The sequence below is a fragment of the Phaethon aethereus genome, assembly GCF_964289735.1.
Source record: "Phaethon aethereus genome assembly, chromosome: 8".
NCBI lineage: Eukaryota > Metazoa > Chordata > Aves > Phaethontiformes > Phaethontidae > Phaethon > Phaethon aethereus.
This window is the reverse complement of record NC_138584.1, coordinates 34,518,451-34,543,751: the sequence shown is the minus strand read 5'-3', so window position 1 is coordinate 34,543,751 and position 25,301 is coordinate 34,518,451. Positions and strand designations below refer to the sequence as shown.

Here is a 25,301-nt window from a genome sequence, read left to right as displayed (position 1 = left end):
ACAAGAGACATCAGAGTTGGTAACAGTGTCAACCTCTCAAATTCTGTTTGTAAATGGGTTTTAATCTTCTGTAAAAACAAGGGCCAGAAAAGTCTGGTTGGAAAGACCAATGGAGTATAGAGCAAAGGTGACTTTGTGGAATTATTTAAAATTCCATATTAGAATTGCAAATAGTTGTGTGGGAAGCAGCTGTGTTGTCACTCAAGATAGCAGGCACAGAAATTGTATTTCATAGTTCCCATCTCTGCCTGGAATTCTTCTTAGCCAGTAGTATAAGAGGAAGTTATGCAAACTGGGTAAGGAAAGAGGTCACCCAGAAAGGTAGCTCTTTTATCACAGCAGATTTAATCATCCTGACAACTTGTAGGTTGTTTCCCCTGGAAGCATTAGTAAAAAATCCAGTTTACCTGGAATTTGACACATCATCATTCTTTAAATGATTCATTCCACTATTGTAAGTAGATACTTGCAGAACTAGCACTAAAGAAGGAGCTCCTGCAGGGAAATCTGGAAGCTCTGAACCTAGCGCAGTTACTTTATAGGATGATAATGCATCTACAAGGACCGACATCAGGACAGGACAACTGTCTTGTCTTTCCTTTTTCCTGCATGTGCTTTTGAGGAAAACGATTTGTACAGGTCCCACCATTCCCCAGATAACTTCTTGTTTCACAGTCCTGTATCACGCTGGGTCGTTTCCTTCTATTTCCCTTTACCTCGGTGAACGGAACAGCCACACGAACAAGAGAAATGGATGAATAGTGAAGAGACTGGGCGACGTTTTGTTCAGAACAGCATTAGCAGCCTATTTGTTTTCCTTGGCTCAGAAGAGGATGTACGTAAGGAGCGCGGAGGAGATTTGCGATCGCGTTGATAAACCTGTGACCTTTTGTGACCCGGGCAGTAACCTGGTGCTTCTGTTCTCTCAGCAAACAAGGGGAATCGGCCCATCTCATTTATTGCGTTGTTGTGTGGTTTGTTTACACCTCTGGCATGCAGCAATGTACAGAACATAAGCTGTCATCTATACAGTTGTGTAACTACACCTCAAAACAAGATGCTCCTGGATCCCTCCTGCCACATCACAAACGAATCTGACAGCAACCCGTAGGATGCATCCCTGCGGATTTTTGCAATGGACTGAGAATCTGTGTCCTTCCCTCACAACATGCAGCACCAGAGACGGTGCTCCTCTGCTTCAGCAGGCTGCCATCAGCCTGCGTAGCCGAGAGCGCTTCGCAGCAGCCAGAGCCGGTGCTGCAGGAGCAGCAATAGTCCAAGGAGATGGGATGCAAGGTCTATAGGAAGGCACAGCCCTCAGCGAAATGCAGTCACCTCAAGGGAAGAAAGGCGGGCTGCCTGGCCCACAAGGTATTGCCTCTCCCTGTACCCGTGAGGCAACGGCGGGCCCTTACTGCCAGTGCAAGCAGCAGCTGTCTCCCTAGAAATGCCGGATACATTCTTAGCGCTGACAGATTAGCGGCTGCATAAACCCCTGCGAAGGATACCCCCGAGCCCTAACCTCAGGAGCCAGCGCAGCCCGCCTGTGTAGGCACCGGGCCCACACGGGCCGGGCAGAACGGAGGCGGGCGAGGGGCGGTCCCGGGTCACGCCACTGCCTCCTGCCCTCCCGCGCAGTCTCGCGGTGCCTGGGGAAGTCTCGCCTTGCGCCGCGCCTCTCGCGGGAGCAGTCGGCCAAGATGGCGGCAGCGCCGGGCCGTTGAGCGGGCCCCCGCGGGCGGGCAGGCTGCTCCTCGGCGCGGCGGGTTGCGGGTGCTTCTGGCGGGGGATGCCGACGGGACGGGACTCGCCGCCGCCGCTCTGAGAGCATCACTCCTCCGGCTGCGGCGAGTCTTCCCGGCGGGGCCCCGCCGCCCGCGGGGCCGCCGCTGGCGATGACCGGAGAGAAGCTGCGCTCGCTGCGCAGGGACCACAAGCCCAGCAAGGAAGACGGGGACCTGCTGGCGCCCGGCGAGGAGGAGGCGGCCGCCGCTCCCGGAGGCATATTCACTGGGGGGCGCGGGAGCAGCGGCAAGGGCGGCCGGGCCGGCGGCCACCGCATCTTCAGCAACCACCACCACCGGCTGCCGCTGAAGGGGGGTCCGGGGGCCGGCGGGACGGGCCCGACCGCCGAGCCCGACAAGTGCCCGGCGCACTTCCCCGTGCACGAGTGCGTCTTCAAGGGGGACGTGAGGCGGCTGTCGGCCCTCATCCGCACCCAGGGCATCGGCCAGAAGGACAGCCACGGTGAGCGGCGGGGGGAGCGGGGCGGGCCCGGCGTGCGGGAGGCGGCGGCCGCCGCGCAGTGGGGAGCTGCCTCGGGCTCCGCCGCAGCCCTGATCTCTCTCCCGCTCGGCCTGAGACCTCGTCTCTCCTTCCGGATCTGCCGCCGGTGTTTCTCTCCTGGGGTCGGGCCGTTGGCGGGGGTGGAAGGGGGTTAACGGGGGCCGCGGAGTAGTGCGGCCGCACGCTTGGGTTTTTCGTAATGTGAGTGAGCATGGTGCGGGCTTTGTAACAGCGTAGTGCTGGAAGAGCTTCCTCTTGCCGGGTGACCAAAAACCTATTTCATTTAAAAAAACAAAAACAAAAACAAAAACAAAAACAAAAACACAACAAACTGTGTTTTTAAAGTGTCCGAACTGTCACCTCTTTGTTTTCGGAGATGACGGGCGCACTCGGGAGTGGTTCCTTTGGCTGTTGGTGGAACTATCTTTGACACCCCCCTCCCCCCAGGCTAAAAACTCAAAATACAACTTTTTTTTAAAAACACTTTAGTTCTGGGATTTGAAAGAGCCAAAATCTTGTTCTCTGCTTCCCTGCAAGTTCGCTTTGGACATAGAAGTGGCAGTAGCAGAGATGGAAGTAAGATCCTTATGCTACTCTGTAATGCATAGATATTTGAAGTCTTGCTGGGACGTTTTAAAATAATATGTTTAATTTGGGGAATATTATACATTGTTAAAAAATAAGTCAGCCTGTCAAGTCAGCTTAAGTTTCATGCTTAGTGTTCATCTCTCTGTTCCCTACTGATTTCAAGAGTAACATGATACATTTCTGCTGGAGGATGCTAAGTTATGCCGTATGTGGTATCTGGAGAAGTTGTGATTAAAGGGTACAGTTACGTTCTTTTCCTGATTAAATGTTCCCTTTGTTTACTTAATTGTGTTATGTAAAATAAAAAGGAACATTAAGGTAGAGCAATCTTTGTGATTGGTACAATGGGAAGAATAATGTAATTGGAAATTAAAAGCCATGTTGATGATAACATTAGGCACTCTGAAACACGAATGTATGCGGAGTAATACACAGCTCAGTTTTCTCAGTCAAGATGGGGAGGAGTATTTCTTACAACTGTCATAACAATTTTTCTAATTATGTTGTTATGAATATAGCTACAGATACATTTATCTTGCCATCATCATTCCAAACAATGTAGCAAATACTGGTAGAATGAAAGCAACAGACTCAGGAAGAAATTTTTTCACTCGGTGTATTCCTTCTGCTGACCTCTGCCCTACACCTCCAATTCCTCATCAAATAACTCCTCATCATAAGCTTAATATCTTTACTTTGAAGGCACTTCCTGATGCATCTTTGCTGCTCTATATTCTTCAATGTGTATCGCAAACATTGATACCATCCTTTTTTAATATATACACACACACATATATTAAAAAAATTCAAATTAACATTTTTCTGCTTTCTCAATGCTGTTTGCAGTAGGAACACATTGGGGATTTCTGTCTCATTATCTTCCTCCAAGTTTTTACTTTAAGTGTTCCTTTGCTATTAAGTTTTCAAAAAAACCCCAACAACAAAACCCTTGATGTCTTGACATACCAAAGGCCTGACTAATATTTCCTTGTTACTGTTTTCTTTCTGCCTGAATCCATCTGTCACTTGTTTACATATTTGAATTTTGAGTTATTTGGGGTAGATAACTTCATCTTACTTCAGAAGAATCCTAGTACCTGATAAGGAAGCAACAGAGGGGAGAAGGAACTGCTAGTAACAGTTATTGTTTATAAGCCAGTCCTGTTTTCAGTGCGCTGTTAAGTGCAGAAAGGCCAAGTCCTGTAGAATGTTAAACTCCTGGTGTTCTGATAAAACAAGTGCTGGTTGTGTCTGTAAATTGACTGCAGCCTGCCTCGCTCTCTAAATTAGCCTCAAAACAAACGCTACCCATCAGATGGCAAGTATCGTTATTCCAAAAATGATGAGTTTCTTGGGAGTAACTTCTATGTATACGTGTTAGATTACTTTTATTTTTACTATAATATGCATTTAAGAGCTGAAACATATATTCAGAATAAAAACATTTATATTCTGGAATGGAGAAATTTTCTTGCTGAATTACTCTTGGAAAATAGACCCAGCTTCCTTGTAGGTGTGCCAGATGCCTAGCGAAAGGTTAAAAGGTGCACGTGCACGCGGACAAGTACTGTATTTTATGTGCATTTGTTTGCATGCCCTGGATATGCACATGCATGATTTCAGGCATTGTTGTATCACTGCTTTTTTTGGAATAAAGCCCTGTAGGCTATATGACTTGGGGAGGGAAGCATATATGTGCATTTCCCAAAGCTATAGATACTGAGGAAGTTGTCTTTAGATGGAAGGGAAACTTGAGGGTGTTTTTTCATATGGTGAATCAAGCTGCTGTCAAAAGAGAATGAATTTGATTGCGACTGTTCAAGTATGTGCCCGTTCATGTTCTAGTGAGTGTCTAGAAATGTTCATATCAAACACATTACCATTATGGTTAAATTGCATGGAAGTCATCAAAACTACACGTCAGCCACTTAATTATTTACAGTGCCCTTTTTATTACAGCTCTCTTATGTGGGTAAATGACATAGTTCTATATTTGCACCTTTCTCTCTCTGCAGCAGCTGTCTTGTGTAAAGCTACTTGTTTTCATGGAATCTTAACACTTACTCTTGTGGCTTGTGCTGTGGTTCACTGAAAATCTCAAGCTCTTAAAACCATCCATGCAACTGAAAGAAGTGAAGCTGCCCTCTCCCACCCTCTTGCCTACCCTGGCAGAAGTGCTTAGTTGCACTGTGCAGTGGCTAGGAAAAACTGATTAGTGTTAAAGTTCACCTTTTTTCTTCATCAGACTAATTTTGCCTAGAAGTACGCTCGGGACGTTCTAGAGGAGCTGCAGCAGTTCTTGCCATGATGAAGCCACTAAACGTGATTTATGTTTTAGGATCGGTGGAACTTGAGGTTGCAGTGCAATAGAATTCCAGTGGCGTGGTTCCCTTAGAGTCCTGTAAGTGCTGGTGCTAATTAATTTATCGGTCTGGGACTTTTATTGTCCACATGCTGGCAAGAGCATGATAGTGTGGCTCTGTTTCAGCAGCTGCTGGGATTGGATTTATGTTTTCAGATCCCGTCTCTCCCAAAGGAGTGGACGTTAACTTCTCCTGTTGTGCCTGCCAGCCAGCCAGATACCTGAGATTAAATGTATGGAAAGTCTTCGGCTGCTGCCTGCTTCAGCCCCTGATAAGTACTGCCACTCCTACTCAGTATTGATGGTTGGCTGTTGTTGCTAGGTGGGAGACTGTGGCAGGACTGGCCTCATCTTTTCCAAGGCATTTGTCTTCCCCTGGTTTTCCTGGGCAGAGCAAAAGCTTACCTCTGCTTAAGTCTGTGATGAGACAAAAGAGTCTTTCTGCTTGAACAACTCTTCTCTTTCTCCTGCTGGGGGAAAGAACCTGAAGATTGCATGGAGGTGTTCTATGAGCTGAGTGATTCCTCACCATAACGTCTTCATTTTGTGACATACAACCTTACACAGTTTGGATGGCTTATTTTGATAAGTCAGAGTTAAATTTACTACTGATATAACCCATTTTGTTTGGCTGAAAGAGCATCAAGACCTCCCCAGGTTTATCAGATCTCAAGACAGATGACTAGTGATGGAACTGTGCAAAATGCTCTTCCAGATTTCATTTTTGGATGTACCAAAACTAGTGTTGTGTCTCAGCTCTTGCTGAGACTGTTTTCATTTGGGGAGGGGGTCAGGGAGGTACTTCTGTAAAGTAGCAGTGGAATTTTGACGGATTAAAAACATGCATGAGATTACTGTGGTGTGTTGTGTGTGCATTGTTGGACTGCCCCATCCACAGTCCTGCCACCGTGCTGCAGCCGGCTCTCCAAAGCAGCCGCATGCTGTTGCGTCTGTGCTTGCTGAGCTTGGCGGATCTGGGTTAAGAGTTGTCTGGAGAGGAGTTTGTCACGGGCAATGAGAAAAAGGCCTGACTGGCCACGTAGTCCCGAATGGTAGGAACTGCAGTGTTTCTTTCTAAGTTTCATAATGTCCCTTTTCTGTGTGTTTGCCTTGCCTCTCCTTCTTACCCCCTTTCCTAAAGGTGCTTTCTTGACTTGCCTGTTAGTGTGGTTCCTCTCCCTTTGGCATAGGAGATAACCTCTTTTATCTCGCTGATGTTTGTTAAACTTTAGACTCCTCCTTGCCAGGGACTTACTGGCTAAAGGCCAGCAAGCAGGATGTTAACCTCTTTTCAACTTCTTCATAAATAGTGCTTTATTTTTTTTTCTTCTGGAGTTGATAGTTTCTAGTTTCTGTGCTTTATCGGTTATTGTACCGTCTGTTCTGCATACTCCTCTTCCTCTCTCCCTTGTTTGCTGTATCCAAGTTTCCTATCTGATTTTTCAATTGCATATTTTTTGCTGTGAAGACGATTATTGAGTCAAAGAAAAATCTATGCTGGAAGAGCTCTCTGGAGGTGATCTAGTCCAGCCTCCTGCTCAAAGCAGAGATAACACCAGAGTTAGATCAGGTTGCTCAGAACCTTGTCTGGAAGAGTTTTGAAATTATGTGTGTTATCACACAACTGCACTTTGCTTGTTGGCTGAGTGAAAGCTGACAAAGTTCTCGGGAAAGTTGTCGGGGCGGGTTAGTTTTCGTTTTGTTGTTTCTTGCCATTATACCAAGCTGTCATGGCTACTGGAGCTGTCTGGCTCTGTTTTATTCACCTTTTGAAAGGTGGGGTGGTTTTTTTTTAAATTTTAAGGTTTATTCATGTGAGAGAAAACTTAGAGTAGGGCTATTTTTTTTATATATCCTGTGGAAGCGCTTGATAAGGTGAGGGAATTGTTTACCTCTGGCTTGGATAATTTGAATTTTCTGAGTACGTGGTTTGGCTCATTCTCAAGTTTGTTCCTCAATAGTGTTGTTATTTCAGTCACTTTTAAAGAACAGCTGCATCCATTATTCTAAATTATGCTTTGGCTCACAGATGTTACAAAATCTATTAACAGAAAATTTGAGGTTAGCTTAGTTAGTGTGCATAATGAACTAGGATGTAGCTGTCTGATGTTGCTAGTGACCTGCAGGAATAATTTGTACTACATATTGAATACCTCATTCAAACCCACTTAGAAACTCTGCCTTGACTGCTTGCCTATCTTGATCAGCGATTTCAAGATGGCAATCTCTTTGTATAGCAACCTCTCAGTGTTTTGTATTGCATGTTTGAGATGTACAGTCCATCATCCTTTGCACGCAGCAAGTGCATATTGCTAACATGATACTGTAAAATCAAGTGCCTTTGTTATAATTGCAAAAGAAATTTGTTTTCCAGCAATTTTTCTGTTAACTCCACTAAGAGAATGTTTAAACATATTAACAGAGTGATACAGTTAAGTGGAAGAATTTTGCATCCTTGAGCTACATAAATAAAATGCATTGGAATTCTGGTAGCAGCATTAATCCAGGAAAACAACCCTCTGTACCTCTACAATGCATATTTAGGAACAGAAGTACAAAATGTGTCTCATGCATAGCCAGGAAAATAGGGTCATGTTTGTAGTATCTGCTGATAATCTCAGATGCTTTCTTTGGAAACAAGGCATTAAAATAACCAAAAGGCTTTTTTGTAGTGAAGTTATTGTTACTTTGCAATCTGTCTGGTACTTTATTAGTAAAAAATTTTGTACTAAGTCTTTGAAAAATTAATAAAATAGGCTCTTAAAATTTTAATCAGTATTATATCTTTGAGTAGCTTTTAACCTAGATATGTCATTCTTTGTAAAATATCAGACTTTTCAGACCATGATAAGCATAGAGATTTGGGTTAGCTTTTGAAGATACAATGGGACCTCTTTGGCTGCAGTGAATTTCAGGATGTCATTAAAAAAAGCTCTCTTGGCCCATGAAATATGCTTCAGTTCTATTTACTTTAATGTGTAATCCAAATGCTTGCTTAGAAAAATGTAACTGCTGTGGTGTATTTTAGTGTGTTCCTTGGTTTAGGTCATGTAACTGAAGTTTCTTAATACGTAATGTTTGAGTTGTATGTGCAAACTCCTGAGGGAATTGAAATGGATTGTTACCTTGAATCTAATATCTTTTTATTTCTATTATTTATTTTAGGAAACACTCCTTTACATCTTGCTGTGATGTTGGGACATAAAGGTAGGTAAAACCATCAATTTTGTTATCTCTTAAATTATCCTGAAGACTTACGGGCAAGAGGAAAAAAAGGTTTTTCAATTTTCCTGAATGTGATCTTGTGTTTCAAGTTAGTTCAAAGTTGAGGCTTTTGGAAAAGAAGATGCCATGCAGATTTAGAAGAGAAAAGGCAGAGAAGAAATCAGAGCTGTTCTCTAGGCCAAAATGAAGGCGCCGTGTAGTGAATGGGTTAGGGTGGAAAGGAGTTGTAGCAGTTGGACTCTTCATAAGCCTAGAACAAGAAGAGTGGGTGGACCCATCTCCTCTCTTTCTGCAGTTAGAAGGAAATTGGGAAACGTGGAATATGACACAAGATTGAGAAACAGTTCTAAGCAGTGGAGGCAAGCATATGCACCCCTGCTTCCTCTTTGCTGTCCAAGCAGCTGAAGTGGAGAGATTTACTCAGTGTGTTTAGACAGGGGACTTGATCCAGGCAGATCTTTATTTTAATGTGCAATTAATTAATGGTACCAAAGGGTTATTAATTTCTGTTTGTGTGATGATACCCTTTGTCAACGCTTTTCTGGTTATTAGTGTCACTGTGTTTGTTGCTGATCTGCTCACTAGAGGTGTTGAACAACCCCATTTAGCTTTTTCCCAGTGAAGTGAATCAGAATGACATACCCTGGAATTAAATGACTGTGAGTAAAAATGCAGGGTTTCTCACCTGTGTTTTGCATACTCCTTCACTCGAGTTGAATTTCTGACTCACTGCCTAGCTGTTTGTTCATGTGTCAAGACTGCCCTACGTGGGGCACAGGATAGCCCACAGGACTGTGCAGCCTCTTTATTCACAAGGGTTCTCCTCTTTCCAAATACCCTTTGAGGATTTCTTTGCAGGAGAATTTCAAGGCACAGGATTTAAATTTCTGCTTCAAATAGAAAGTATAGAAGTAGACATGTTTCAAGAATGGGAAGAAACCTGGAGTATGATTGTTCAGTCTTTGACAGTAAAATTCTTTTTCACTACTGAAACAAGAATGGCTTGGTTTCATTCAGCCATGTGAGTCCTGTGCCTGGTATGTGGTACTGCTCCATGAGAGAGGAGCTGTTAACTGAAATGCCTGGCAGATTTGGAGAGGGGAATGCAGGAAATGCAAGAAGTTGTCTTAGGACATTTTGGAAATACCTACGAAGTGATTTAAGATAATTGAGAGTTAGAGTGGGAAGTAATTTTGAAGGAAGAAGGGAGAGAGATGGCTTACGCAGAAGAAGCAGTAGAGCTTGCTGGAATCGGCCAATATTGGCCTAGCCTCTGATACTTTTTAGATAGGAAAAAAAAAAAAGGAAGAAAAGAAAAAGGTATGCAAAAACCTTTTCAGACAGCAATGAGTCAAATAGGTTTTACAAGTACGTGCCTGCTAAAAGTCCCAGACAGGAGTTTTTTTCAACTTGCAAAAAACGGTGCTCTATCAGAACTGCTGTTTTCCAGTGAGGGTCCTAGACTAGAGGCTTGGAACAACAGAAGGAAATGGAGGCAGAAGCCTTTCTTTAATTTCTCAGCCTTAAATAGGACATTTTTCTTTGTAAGATAGATTTTGGTTTTGTAACTGCTTACTCTGTTTTCAAGCAGTGATGATCAGCTGTGTATATGACTTTGGTTGTGCCTTATTGGCAGTGTTTGCTTCAAGCTTTATTTTGTCATGGTCATTAGTTAATATTTACAAGTTTTGCACAGTTGGGTGTAGAAAGGGTTGTGTGGTTTTGGTTACAAGGCGATTAGCTGTCATGAAGGGACAGTTTCCGTATAGGTACAACAGTATCATACCCATTAATACACAGTATTATACACAGTAATAAATAAAAAATTTGATCAAAGGTGCTTCTTCTAATAAAACTGATAGAAAAGAGTGTACCAGCTTCAATTCAGTACAGTTGACTACTTATTGTAAGTCTCTTAAAATGTGATTATTTTATGTTTCAGCTCTAGAATAAAAGCAGTCTGTTCAGTGCTGGCAGACTTGTTGAATACGAGTTATCCTCGTGTATAGTATAGTGAGGAGAGGAGAGGCATTTCTCCCCTCTACTCCTTTTCTCGGTGTCTGTGTGTTATAGATTTCAGTTTGCAGTTCACCGCTTGGCTTCTTTCCATGTAGCCAGTCATCCTGTGTGTAAAGCCCTAAATCCTTTAGGATGCTTATGGTGAGCGTTTGTCTAGCTTGCCTAGAGCAGGGCTATTTCTGCGTGACATCCAGCACAATACCTGGTTTTACTCTTTTGACTTTGAATCCTGTGGAGTCGCCGATCCACCAAGAACCCCAGGTCCTTTCCTAGCTTGTTAGTCTGTCTCATTAATGTTGAAGGTCAGTTTTCTGTCTTTCTGGAGTGATGCGTATATCAGCTGTATAGAGCTGCATTATAGCCAGTCTTTTCTGAAGTGCAGGGTGAATTTTGCATTCTGTTGTTTAACTGAAAATGTAATGCAATTAAAATCAGCTGTAACACAAGCTTATTTGCCTGCTCACTGTACAGTGTTGTTGCTGTGTTAGGCACTATGTTTAAGCAACCATAAAAGTTTGTTTGCTGACAAAGTATTCAGTGCTTTTGTTTATTTACCTCAAAAGATAGTGTATTCACCAGTGAAGAATCTCTTCCTTTACAAACACTGTGCTTGCCAGTGACTCACAATCGTTGCATCTGGAATGACTAGTAGGGTTTCCTGTAGCACCTATAGTAGGAGAATAATCCAGGAAGTTCCTCTATCCATCATGCCCGCCCATCCTATTTGTAATGAGACATTTCTTCAGCCTACAGCTCCAGCTTGGTACTGCTCCGGTTTTTGCACATGGGTCAGGTTGATTTTAATGAGATGTGGTGAGGAAACTTTCTGTACTTAGAAACCGAAGAACTGTTTCAAATGAGGACAGCTTATTCAAAACATGGAAACACTGAAAACTTTCTTCTCACCTTAATTTTAAGGACTATTCATCATTCCACTGTCACCTTTTACCCATACACAGAGAAGGGAATGCAAGATGGGCTGTGGCTCCGCTAGGAGCTTGTGTGGCTGAGATGTTAACATTGCTTTGGCGGCACAGCACGTGCATGCTGAGCATCAGCGATGGCATTGATGCACACCGCTACTGATGCTGTTGAGGAAAAATGTAGCGCGTTGTAAGTGTACATCTCCATTGATGATGTTATGCACGTATTCTGAGGCTTTCCTAGGCCAAAATGTGCTTGTTTGCTCGCTTTAGATGCTGTGTTACCACACGATGTTACAGCACATAATGACGTGTTAGTGCCACAGCTTCCTCTCTGCCTCCCATACACGCGGCATTCTCAAGAGTTGCCTGAAGTCTATGTCTCCAAGCATATTTCTAGCAAGTCAGTTCACTGTTAACTTTTGGGTGAAGGGGGTTGAGATAGAGAGGGGGGAAGACCACACATAACTTCCATGTGTGGAAGACCATGAAGTGTGTCTTGGTAAATGTAGTTTTGTGCATTAAGTCAAGAGAGCTGATGTAATGTTTTAAAAATATTTGTTATATAGTTGTGTGTAGACACATACAGAAACACAGCTTTATGAGAAGCAAAATATAGGCAGCAGAAGGGACATTTCTTTGGTGGTTGATCACCAATTATGTTTTTAGTGCTAATATTTAACAGGGAAGTGCTGGAAGTACTTACATAAATGTTTTTTGTTTGTTTAAGGCATGAGTCAGAATCCAGATATGTATTTTTATAAAAAGCTCACTATATTGAATACCTACTGCTTTTGCTTTATTACTGTTTCCTTTATTATGAATGATATTGCTACATCCTTGATGTTTGCTGTAAATAATTATCACTGTTCTGTTACAGAATGTGCCCACTTGCTTTTAGCCCATAATGCTCCAGTAAAGGTGAAAAATGCTCAGGGATGGAGCCCTCTTGCAGAAGCCATCAGCTATGGAGACAGGCAAATGAGTAAGAACCTCTGCTTCTCAATTAATCAGAAATGGAGGTCTCATTCAGAACAGGAAAACAAGGTTTTCAAGCTAGGGTTTTTTAAGATAAACTCCTCGGAGAACTAGAATAGGAGCATTATAATCAGGTAAACTCTTTTATATCTAAATGTGATATGACAAGCTCTACACATCCATTTCCTCGATAAGAAAAAAATTGCATTAGGAAACATAATGCTAAGTAGAGTTAAGATTTTGCTTAAAGTGATTGTAAAAAGCTATAAACTAGTGTTCTGTATTTAAAATTGGAGTTACAAGGTCAGAGTTGATTTTAGCTGTATGAGATCATGTACTTGGAGCTGTTCCATGTGGTCATATGTATATTTGATATATATATATATCAATTGGCAGTGGGATATTGCTTTTAGGTTACATCTTAACAGGTCAGTAGGCAAATACAGTGATTACTTACTTCAGATACAAAGTAGTAAAGGGAAAATTATTCTACTGCTACTCACTAGTGGATGTTAATAGTATTTTGTGTTACCATGTCCCATAGCAGAAGACTTGCTATATAATATATATAATTAGTATGTTAATGCAGTAGTTTGTACTATACATAAAAATATGTTAATAATATATTGATGCACTAGTTTGTAATATACTAACAACGTTCTGCATTGTCATCAACAGCTCCTCACTACTAAAGAATTTTCTCAGTGGGAGTAGATGTTATGCAATCTGTAGGCTCATGTTCAGTCATATACATGGATATCCACATGTTTACTAATTCATGTGTACAAGTCCTTGACATGATTGTATACTTTATAATATGCACAATTATTGAGGCTTTTCTCCCTGTTGTGATCAGAGCAGGCTATGTATAATTACTATAACTTGAAGTGAATTTCTCCAAAGTCTGATGAAATGTTACATGTGCATTGTTTTTTTTCTTTTTGTATGATGTCAAATAATGATGCTAACTTGTAATTAACAAACAAATAGAATACATTTACCTCATAGTTAATTTCTGCTTAGTTACAGCACTCCTGAGGAAGCTTAAACAGCAATCCAGGGAAAGTGTTGAAGAAAAGCGACCTCGATTATTAAAAGCCCTGAAAGAGGTAAGTTCAAGGGAGCTGTGTTGACAAAAACAGATCATGGTGGACAGCCATGGCTTATGTTCTTAGTATGAGTGCTCTGGCAAACTGTAAAAAAAGATTTTTTTACTTGCTTTTACAAATCTCTTTTGCTGTTAATAGCAATCTTGGCTTACAGTGTCCATTTTAAGGGGTCCCAGAATTATATGTATTTTTAAGAAAATACTTTCTTCTCAACTTCTAGAAATTCAAATGGAAAGGTTTATGTAAGACAGTGAGTCTTCTTTGCAATCCAGAAGTTAAAGAATGTATTTTTAATCTGTACTTATTTCATTAGATTTTTAAGGCTTTCTTAAATCTTCTGTTTTGCTGAATAATTTACTGGGTTTGTTTAGTCACCAGTCATGACTGACACTTTGTTTTCTTGCTTAGTAATGAAAGAGGTTTTTGGTTTAATTCTCCATCTACATGCAGCAGCCAATTCTTCTCAAGCACAGCAAGACATTCCTCGGTTTAGGGAAACCAAGAAGAAAAACTCAATTTCCTCCATTTCAGACTGCTGAAAGTGTCCTAAAACTGTGGTTATAAACCGCAGGTGTTTATTTCCCTTTAGGTGGGGTGAGCTTGCCTAGTCAAGTGGTAAAATGTGAATGGGTTTGTAGAAAACCAACTATTTATCTTAAGTTAATTAAACCATACATCTGAAAAGTTGAGCTGAACTGCGTCAGCAATACATTCAACCAATGTTCCCACGTTTTTCATTGATCCAAGAAAAAAAACAAACCGTTGCTGTCTGTCTAGAAGTGAAAAGCTTTCAGTTTTTGTGCGAGAGCAAACAGAAAGCAGACAGCCTTACTGAAACAGCTCTGCTGTTCCTTATTCCTGCTGGTGCAAGACCTGGCCTACAGTTGTGTGTTTTTCTTCTTGTGTGGAGTGGAAGCATGTGTTTACCTTGGTGTATTACCAACATTTGATAATTTTAATCAAGTCACCCCTTACTTTGCTTTTGTTTTGCATGCAGTTTAAAGGAGTTGGCTGACATGTGTTTATGGAGGTAGAGGAATTTTTATATAATGACTTAAGCATATTGCCAGAAGGCAAATTGAAATTTGTGTATGTGAATACTTCTAGCCAAAACTTAACTCATTAATTTAAGGCAGAACATACAATTCCATGAAGTAAGATGTGATCAATCAAAGCAAGCAAAGAGCTCTATAGATCTTCTTTTAAAAATATATTTATATTAAGTCTTTTACAATACATGGCTTAATAGCTGTGTAAATAATTACTTTTAAAAATTCATTTAAAATGGGTAGTTCAAATGAGTTACGTAATTTTATCATTATTGATTCTAGTCTGGTTAAAGCTTTACATTCGGTATAAATTCAAATACTAACATTAGAAAAAAGTTTTCCTTGTTTGGCAAAACACAACTTCTGCCTGTCTTCCAGCAAATTTTACAGTTGTCATTTAGACTAAAAAGCTTGTTAATATATTATTCTTTTCATCTCAGCTAGGTGACTTCTATCTAGAGCTTCACTGGGATTTTCAAAGTTGGGGTAAGCAATTGCATATTCCTTTCATAGGGAGATAATATAATCAGTCTAGCATGCTTGTTCTCTCAAGCTTAAATTCTCTTCTGGTTTGCATGTTGGAAAGTTCACAATCCAGTTCTCAAGATCTAAGTTGTAAAGAAAGGAGAGACAATTTTTTTGCAGAATTATTTTTGCTTATTCATTTTTGGAGCTGAATTCTATTCTGTAATCCAGTGACACAATATGGGAGGGAATAAGCTGTTGTTTAGTTTAAGAAATTGATAATTAGAAGAGTGAAGTATTAAAATGTCTGGTTGATTGTTGTCACTATAGAGCAGTGGTTTGAACAATTTAGTAGAGTAACTGGACTTGGGGCATTTAATTTCTTGTGTTTCAGCCTCTACTCTGAATGGTGACTTGTCAGTTAAGTGCAACTATGTGGTAGGTTCTTCAAACCCTAGCTTCACCTTAGTATTTCTCTTGTATGAGCATGTAACGTTGTTTTCGTGATTTCTACCTCCTATCTGTAGAAGAAAAATCTAAATAAATCAGCAAAAGTGTATTAACAATGATCAACATGTCTGAATAATGTCAAAATATTGGAAGTGATACCTTCTATTACTGGTTTAAACTAGTAAAGTAAAAGTTAGTAATTTTATATGCTTTCATGTAGGCATAGTCTTAAGTAATTGCTGCACTCTATGCGTCCTCTAATATTCAGAGGAGGAATTAGCAGCCAGGCTGCCATCAAATGTTGAACAGATACGGAACAAACACCTCATTTTTCTAGGTGACCTACTGTGTGCTGCACATTTAATGAGTGGACTTTTTCATGGAAGAGTCAACATAAAAAAAGAGAGTAGAGCTAGGCATGGAGTAAGATAAGACATTGCTTCGTGGTGAGACTGCAGCTTGACTTGCAGAGTGTGATGGTGGCAGTCAGACATCACACAGAAAAAGTGTTGCAAGAGATAAAGCCAACTTCTAGCAGTCATCTTCTCCAGGAGTCTCACTGTGCCTCTGTTTACATTATTTAGTTTTTTCTATATGTTCTTTTTCTTGAAGGGAAAGAGATGCGCTGGGCAATATCTCTGTCTTAATTATTGGTCTTCTAGGCTAATTACATTGAGCAGGTGGTCTTAATTCTTCATTTTGAAGATGATGTTGAAATGCCGTTGTGTTGAATTGGTTTTACTGCTGTAAAGTAAATGGTCCTTTTTAGCATAAGGACAGCTGCAGTCTCATACATCCACCTTGTAATACTATACTGACTCAGTTCCTCTGGTGATTTAATGTTTGCTTGAGGTTTTAAGCTTAGTGCATTGGGTATTTTTTTTTTTCTGCTTGTGCATGTTCTGCTTTAATTGTAGCTAGGCTTTCAGTTGGTACAATATATAAGTAAACTATCAAATCATATAATTAAAATTTCAAACAGCTAGAAGACAGGTTATTAGAATTTATAAATTATTTAGCTGTGGCTGAGGACGTTTTCAATTATGTCCTGCTGCTGAAAGTAGTCTGTACAATTACAACTCAGGTTTTGCAGTTACTGAGTAGAAATAACCCTGGTATTAGTCAGTTGTGTTGAGATTATGATGGGAAATGAGCATATTCTGTTTGTATTAAAATACACTGAGATTCAAACTGAGGTATAGTTTTAATAGAAATACTTTACAGAGGAACCTCAATGTCCTAACTGTGTTCTCTCTCTCTCCCCCTACCTCTAGTGCCTTTACTTTCCCGAATTCTGCCTTCTGATGCATGTAAAATACACAAACAAGGTATAAATATCAGGTAAGTACTGATTTTACAGTGTGTGTTACCTAAGTCATAAGTATCTGCATTAGTGAAAAGGCTGGAGTCCAGTGTGGTCTGAAAGAAAGCCCTGAGGAGTCTGCGAACATCTGTGAAACAGCATTGTCTTTGTACACTGGCATTTAGAGGCAAGAAGTGATTTGAAATTCAGACTCTCTTTTTTCCTCTATTGATCTGCATTTAACTTCAGTTCCTGAGTCAATTAAAATACAAAGCAAAAGCAGTTAAGCTATATAAGGCTTTGTCTACCAGACATGACAATGATTGATTTTAAAAATAGGATTTTTATTTATTTGCAATTATGTTAAAAATATGAGCTTTCAATATTTTATGGAGAAGTATTGCTGCTCCAGTCTGTGTAGTAAAAAAGTGGTGTAGTGTCTCTTTTGAAAATGCTTAATGTGAAAGATTCACAAACTCAATAGAGTGTTTCCAGGATTTTTTTCAAGCTCAGCTCTTTAACTGGTCTAATTTGGATTTTTGGATTCAAATGTCTTTTCTGTTTAGTTTCCCAAATTTAAAACAAAGTCAGTCGTGAATATGACTCAGAAGATTCAATCTGTAGAAAACTTTGTTCTATTAAAGCTTTTAGCCTAGATGTGCGAACTGACTTTTTAGGTCAGGTTTGAGTCCGAGACCATTTTTTTCCTTCGCCTTTCTGTGTCCTCTGCTTGTACAAGACTGGGAGTTAGAAGACTGGCGCTGAGTGGAAATAGCTAGATTCTTTCTTGAAATCGGAGTCCAATATATAATGAGTATTAAGCAATCACCACTTAGAGCTGAAGTGGTCACTAAATTCAGGTTCTTTAACGATCTTTGTTAAAGTAGTAAATATTCTGGCAATAACAGATATGAATTGCTAGAGAAATCCTTGTCCTTGGCTCCATCTTCTAGTTATTCGGGTCAGCAGAAGCATTTCTTTTGTGTTAGTGAAGGGGGGAAAGTAGAAATAGCAACTAAAAGAAGTCAAATAAAAAAATCAGTCTGTTTCTTAGTCCTCTTCATAATTTGGGTCATGTCCTAATGTTGTTACTCAAATCGGTGGCTGCTGCTTGTAGAACAGAATGCTGATCGCATGGAGTAGTTGTATTTCTCAGTGTGTAGCACTTACTGTCTGTGTAAATCCTGTCACTTCCTCAATGCTAGCATGAGATAAAGATAAACCTTTCTTCAGAAAACTTTCCCATTTCCTGTGATGTTAGTGTAAGAATGGAATGCATTTATGATGGTATAGATGTTATAATGTGAAACTTGTTAATAGCAAATTTTTGTATTTATTTTATTTTTATTTATTTCTGCATCCAGGTTTCACTTATGAAACATTCTATGAAAACTTAGGCCTTTGTGTGTGTTTGTGATTAAAAAAAAAAAAAAGCTTCTGCTTTGCAACTTGAACTTAGTAGTGTATTTGAGTGTTTGTGGGTGACTTCTTTTAAAGTATTGGTGTATTTTCACAGGCTGGACACAACTCTCATAGACTTTACTGACATGAAGTGCCAACGAGGGGATTTAAGCTTCATTTTTAATGGTGATGCAGCACCCTCTGAATCTTTTGTAGTTTTAGACAACGAACAAAAAGTTTACCAGCGAATACATCATGAGGTAAATATCTGTGTGCATATAGGTTGTGAAATACCTCAAGCTTTTACTTCACATCAGAAGTCTGACTTATTTTATTAAACAAAATGGGCCTCTCAAAAAGACCCAAACAAGCTCCAAAGGAATGCAAACTAAAGTTGTTTTCTTTTTGTTCAGTCGATATAACATAAGTTGTGTAGGTCACATAAAATTTTGTTATGAAAAACAGTGCTTTTGAATATAGACTTTTAAGTGGGGGGAAAAGCTGGAATGTGAATATGTTGGAAAATCTTTTGTCATTCTGAGTAGGCAAATATGTTTTAAGTTATGATGCATGCTAATTTTAGTCCTTCCGGTGGGCGTAACTCATGTGTCCTTGGGTGGGTTTTCAAGCTTGCTTGCCACTGCTTTGCATCAGTTTAGTCACTCTGTGGCCAGGTTAGAGTATGACTCATCGGACCCCTTGTTTTTAATTACAACTTTATCCACTACTCACTTAAGCATATGGATCTTTGCCTGTGGAAAGGGTGTGGCTGCTGAGTTTTTGGATGAATCACACTTGGATGCTTTATTTGCATGAATATTTAAGATTAAACTTTGGTAGCCGTTTGGCCAGAGTTTCTATAAAACAGTTTGAAAATTCATGAAGTGCTAGTTCTGTGAAAAGTTCCAAAGGAAAAGGTTTATTGATTTATTTTTTTATCTTTTTTTTTTAAGAAGCAATCATTATTCCTAAATTCTATTCAGTATTTGGGAATTTTTCTTCTAGGAATCTGAGATGGAAACAGAAGAAGAAGTTGACATTTTGATGAGCAGTGATATTTACTCAGCAACTTTATCAACCAAATCAATTACCTTCACACGTGCCCAAACGGGATGGCTTTTTCGAGAAGACAAAACAGTAAGCTGAAAGAAAATTTCACAGCCTGCATTACTGGAGACAAAATACTTCAGCCAGCCTTATGATGATGTGGTTGGGAAGAAGTAAGGAGTAAAAGAATAAGACGTTCAGGGCTGGGGAGGAAATCTCTCCCCTTGCCCCCCACAATTGTCACTAGTTCAACCACACAGAGTGTGTATGATGCACTGCCTTCATAAGAAAAACGTAGCCTGCAAGAAAGATAACAAACTGTAGCTGTTGGGCAGGGAGGAGAACAGATTGTACTGAAAACGACTTTATTCTAGGAGTATACGGTCTCTGCAAATACACTCCGGGGTGTGCAAGTAAGATTCTGTGAGCTCCTGTGTCTGTGAAGTGCAGGAGGATGGGAGTGTTCGCAGTACAGTTTCCTTTGGGTGTTCCTTTCCCTGCTCTTAGTCTGTCCGAGGTGCAAGTTCTCAGTTGTGAAAAAAATTGAAACAGCCGCTGTTGTAACTTCTTTGAGTAGGAAGTTGCTATCTTGTGACTAGCTCTGACGGATTTTGTTTTCATCTGGGTCTGTTCAGGTAGTGCCATTCATCGCAAGTTTTTGGCTGAGCTAGTGTTTCAGAACTGCCTGCTTTTTAGGAAATGCCAAATACATATTCTATATGTGTAAATTATCCTTTAACACAGCTTTCTGTTGAAGGCAATTTTAGTCAGATTTCCCGTGTCTACTGTTAAATTCTTAACCACTCTTTTCCATCTTAAAGTTGCCATTGATAGGAAATACCTCTTCCTGATGGAGTTCTTGCGTGTGTGCTGTACTGAGATTGTCCACTGATAGCTCATGTGCTTGGTTGTGTAAATTACAACAGTTCAATCCTGAAGTTATTTTATTGCACTGAAGTGCAATTATTTGGATATACAAGAATTTAAATGCTTTTATTTTATCTCATGTGAGTCATTAATGTCCAATTCCTTTCGTGCAGGAAAGAGTAGGAAACTTTTTGGCAGATTTCTACCTGGTTAATGGACTTGTATTAGAATCAAGGAAAAGAAGAGAACATCTCAGTGAGGAGGATATTCTTCGAAATAAAGCTATCATGGAAAGCCTGAGTAAAGGTGGCAACTTAATGGAACAGAATTTTGAGGTATACCTAAGTAATCCTAGTCAGTATGTGAATTTTTGCATAGGAGAATAGTCTTTCACATCAGTAACTTAGCAAACTCTATAGATAGTGTTTTTGTTCTATTTTGATTCTTTTAATTTTAAAATAAGAAATTTGACCTACAAGTATAATCATGGTGATATGTGAATGAATTATCCTGATTAGTGCACACATTGAGGAATTTCTTTGATTATATTGGATATTTCAGTCTTAATTTGTCTCTCTTGTCTGGTTTTGGCTGTGGCAAATCACTTTAGTTTCTTTTGGACCAAATGTCTATTGTTTAGAATGCCTTTCTGGTTCTCTTTTCAATCATGTTTTCCTTTAGCTTCATGAAAATGGACTAAGCCTGTTATTGTCACCATGAAATCAAGAGCTATTCAGAATGAGCCAGACATCTTCTGGGAACACGCATACAGCCTTTTAAAAACGATTAATTTATTTCTGTGTTAGTTTGTACTTTGTTACTTGTCCTTTGGACACCTGAATTAACTGATTAACTGATGCATTATAACAGCCAGCTTCTGTGTAAAATACAGTTTGAGGCCAAATACCTAAATGGAGACTGTGAGAGTAGGAGCCAGGAGATGGAAAAGCCCAGTGAAGCACCAGCTACAGGATGGACGATATTGCTGCTGTTTGTAGAATTGAAGTACAGTTGTATCTTTTGAATGGCAAAAATCTGAGAGAATATAAAGAAAGATAAACAGTTATGACATGTTTTTCTGAACAGCCTGTCAGACGGCAGTCGCTTACTCCACCATCACCCAATACAATTACATGGGAAGAGTACATATCTGCTGAAAATGGAAAGTAAGTATTTTTGGTTTATTGGCATTAACTTCCATAGACACCTTTAGATTACTAGGTTTTGTTGGGGTTTTTTTAGTGTTCTCTAGTTTGTAGGTGCTTTTTGCTTATAGTTTTCTGGGGATAGAGGAACATGGAGTTTGATGTCTTAGATGTTTAACATCTTCCTTTTTTTAAGGGAGATTTTCTGACAAATTGCTGTAATTCATTTATCTGTGTATGATAGTAATAATCCAATTTGCCATGTTTAAAATAAAAGTTTATGGTTTGATGAGACTGTAGTAACAGTAGCAGTGTACAAAAATGCACACTTCTGGAATACAAGGACACGCCGATCTCCTAGTACTGGCTGGATCTTTGCAAGATACTCTCCTCTAGGTGCGTAACTAGGTAGTGAACAGCTGTAGTTTAAATTAATTTACAGTAATTTCATTTGTAGAAGATGCAAGCAGTTTTTTTTCTAGGACTACGTGCTGTCTAGCTGTTGAATGTAGAAGGACCCAAAAATGTACTGAGTGTGTCACATAAGTAACAATGATAAAAGTCTTTTCTCCAAAGATACTACAGACTAGCATATAGTCATGTTACCAGGGAATATGATGATAAGTACAGGCTTACAAAAAAGCCCCATGGATCTGTTTTGGTGTTTGTTTGTGGGTTTTTTTGGTTTTTTGTTTTTGTTTTGTTTTTTTTTAACTGCTTTTATTTTGAATGTATTTGAGATAGAACAAATATTCAAGCAGAATAAATAGGTGATGCCTGAACAGCTCTTACTATTGGGACAGAAATATGTATGTATATAAGATTTCCTTTTGGTTAATAACGTGATTAACTGAAGGGAGTTTAATGGGAAATCTAAATTTCTAGCCAATATAGAGCGGAAGAGGAAAACATTTGTTACCTGACTGTTTCTCTCCTATAACAGAATTTTGTCCTGTGTTTACCAGTATTGCCTTCTAGTGATAGTAGAGTAGCATTTCTGCTTTCTCTGAGATTGTTTCGTAGTCTAGGCTGAAAGCAAAATTAACTTTTTTCTAGTTCACCTTGATACTTTCTTCCTGTATAGACTATTTTAACATCTGAAATCAGCTGTGTATATTTCTGGGTAATTGTCATGTCTTTCTGTAGTGTTTATTAATATAATGTTTATGAGGAATTATTTGAGGATTTTTCTTAAGTCTTCTCCGTAACTGTTTTTTGTCTTGTCTCCTGGTTTAGCAGAACTCACAGTAATCTAAATTAAGATGGTTACCGACTCATCTTTATTTTACAATAAAAACTGTGCATAGTATTTGCTTTATTGTCGGGACTCTTTACTGACTTTTTCAAACTTGAGTCTTCCTTTAAAACCAAGGTTTCACTGAGAGAAAAACTGACTTTGTCTTTCCCCCCTCCCCCTTACAGAGCTCCTCATCTGGGTAGAGAGCTGGTCTGCAAAGAAAGCAAGAAAACCTTTAAAGCCACGATAGCTATGAGCCAGGAATTTCCCTTAGGAATTGAATCGTAAGTCAGAATTATTGGCCATGAATGTAACTTACGTAGGAAACGTTGTCATGTGTTTATGAACCGCAAAATTCTTCCTACCTTCAGATATGGGAATTTGGCAGTTTAAAACCTATGAATGAAGTCATACTGTGGCGCAAGTAAACTGTTGAAATTAAAGACTTCAGTGCTGGCGTGGCTGTTACTGGAAGAGCCAAGTGCTTATCTTACTTGGGAAAATCAGAGGTTTGACCAGGTTTATCATTAACTTGCCACAATACTGATGTGCCTGATTCTACAGAATTCTAAAATGTTTTTGCCCGTAACAAGGTTTAGCACAAAGTTATGTCCTCTAAACCAATACAAAACCGTGTCGGGTTCCTTATGTCCCTGGGGGAGAGGGTGTGGTACTGTAGGCTTCAGTCTCTTACGTGAAATGAGGACAAGAAATAGTTTATTTGTACTCTTATGGTAATACGATAGGGATCACTGAGAACTGAATGTGAGGGTGCTGATATTGAAGCTTCAAGGGAGATAGATGTATAAGCATGATGTAGTTTTTCAACTCCTCTTTTATCGCCTTGCTCTCTGGGTCATTTTTATCTGTTCTAGAGGGAAGGCTTGTGAAATGAGAACTTGTAATGAAATCTGTTTTCCTTTTCAGATTGCTGAATGTTTTAGAAGTAATTGCACCCTTCAAGCACTTTAACAAACTTAGAGAATTTGTTCAAATGAAGCTTCCACCAGGCTTTCCTGTAAAATTAGGTAAGATGACTACAATAACTCTTGTGGCTTTTTATTTCCAAAATGTGTGTAATTATTAATTCAATATGTTCAAAACTTCTGTTGAGTTTTGGAAAAGAACTCTCTTGCCTAAGAGTGTGTTCCTGTAGATTTCAGGAGAACACGGTTAAGTTAGTGGAATTAACATTAGGTAGGAAATCTGCAGCTGAAAGGTGAAGATAGTCCTAGTCAGGGAGAGCGCTCTGTAATTTATATTTTCCTAATGCTAGGGTCTTGCTCCAAGAGTAAGGTAGGTATGCTGAATTACCCTTGCATTAACGATAATCCCAGTCATGAGTTAAGTATTGTAGCATTTTTAAATTTCTTTTTCCTCAAGGATTACTGGCGATGTATTTTGCACTTATAAATGAATAGAAAACTATTACACTTCTAACAAATGGAAATGTATAAAGCAGTTTATTCATGGTATAGGTTATCACAGCATAAATTGCCAAAAAGTAATAGTACCTTTCTAAGTGTTACAGCATTTCTTGCATACCAGTAAGCTGTTGAAGCTAGACAATTCTGAACAGACTATATTCTACCTCCTATCATATTTGCATAGCTCTGTTTATTGAGGATTGAATTTTTGCTCAGCTCATTAAGTTTATGGGCAAGCCAGTTTTACTGAGGATAATTCTTCAATGTTCAACCTCGATTCAAATTTTAAAAGGGTTATATTTTAAAGCAAACTTTAGAAAGGCTCATCTCTCCATGTGGATTTGCTCAACTGAAGCCTATGTGTGGCAAGGTTATTTTGTCTTGTATCATCTCCAGGCCAAGATTAATCTGTACATTCACAGCACCTTGGTTTCCATGTCGTCAGTATACATCAAGAAAGGAAAACCATTCAATTAATAATATTAACAGTTTTTTGAATGGTGTATTGATTTGGATATTGTTTCCATGCTCAGGGTATCTGAGCATGTTCTGAAATAACCTTCTTTAAATGACCTCCTTTTTTAAGAGCTTTGAATTGCCATTGTATAGAATACTAAACAAACTTCTAACGTCTTTATCAAGCCTGAAGTAACAGTTGGTAATTATTGGTAAGCCTGTATTTCTTTGCTCTTCATTGTACCATTCTGCTTCCTATCTAGATATTCCTGTATTTCCCACCATCACAGCCACTGTGACTTTTCAGGAGTTCCGTTACGATGAATTTGATGAATCCATCTTCACTATTCCTGATGACTACAAGGAGGACCCCAGCCGTTTTCCTGATCTCTAAACTGGAAGGTTAATCATGAATAACAATACCAGCGTAGCACAGTGAAAGCAAATGGATGCAAATAGCCCACAGATATAGATAGAACAGTGGGTCATAAAGGAAGGGATAAACTTAATAATCCAGAGGAAAAGGGAACATGCATCGAATGACTGATGTACTGATACTCGCTATAATGGGCATCTAATCTCGTTCCTGACTTACAGCAAGTCTCCTGATGTGTCGTTCACACTTTTATACATCCAGTACTGCGAGTGTGGTAGTCTGACACCGCGATGACCCTGAGAGTACTAACAGCTGTGAGGACTATCATTCGTTTTTAAATTTTTTACATTTCTTGGTGATAAAAAAAGCACTCTTGGACCATTAGCATAAAAGTTGAAATGTCTTAGCTGGATATTAGCCCTATAAAACATCCCACCGTACTTAAGATGACCGTATTATATTCTTTCAAGCTTTGTTTTCATGAGTTGTAAACTATGTATCATTATGTATAGTTCAGTAATTTGAATGTTAGTTGAACGTATATTAGAATGCGTTTTCTGTAGATGAATGAACCAAATGGTAACGGTT

General features: G+C 39.4%; 1 protein-coding gene across 1 annotated transcript; it reads left to right on the top strand.

The window, feature by feature from the left end:
• Positions 1-1,895: 1,895 nt before the first annotated feature.
• On the top strand, positions 1,896-24,731 carry ANKRD13C (ankyrin repeat domain 13C; the record flags this gene model as incomplete). The annotated part of the gene is made up of 13 exons (XM_082003009.1): positions 1,896-2,247; positions 8,402-8,443; positions 12,284-12,388; positions 13,405-13,490; positions 14,980-15,025; positions 16,729-16,795; positions 18,274-18,418; positions 19,164-19,295; positions 20,246-20,407; positions 21,159-21,238; positions 22,640-22,738; positions 23,382-23,482; positions 24,601-24,731. 13 exons carry the CDS (start codon positions 1,896-1,898, stop codon positions 24,729-24,731), a joined length of 1,548 nt encoding a protein of 515 aa, XP_081859135.1.
• Positions 24,732-25,301: the final 570 nt, after the last annotated feature.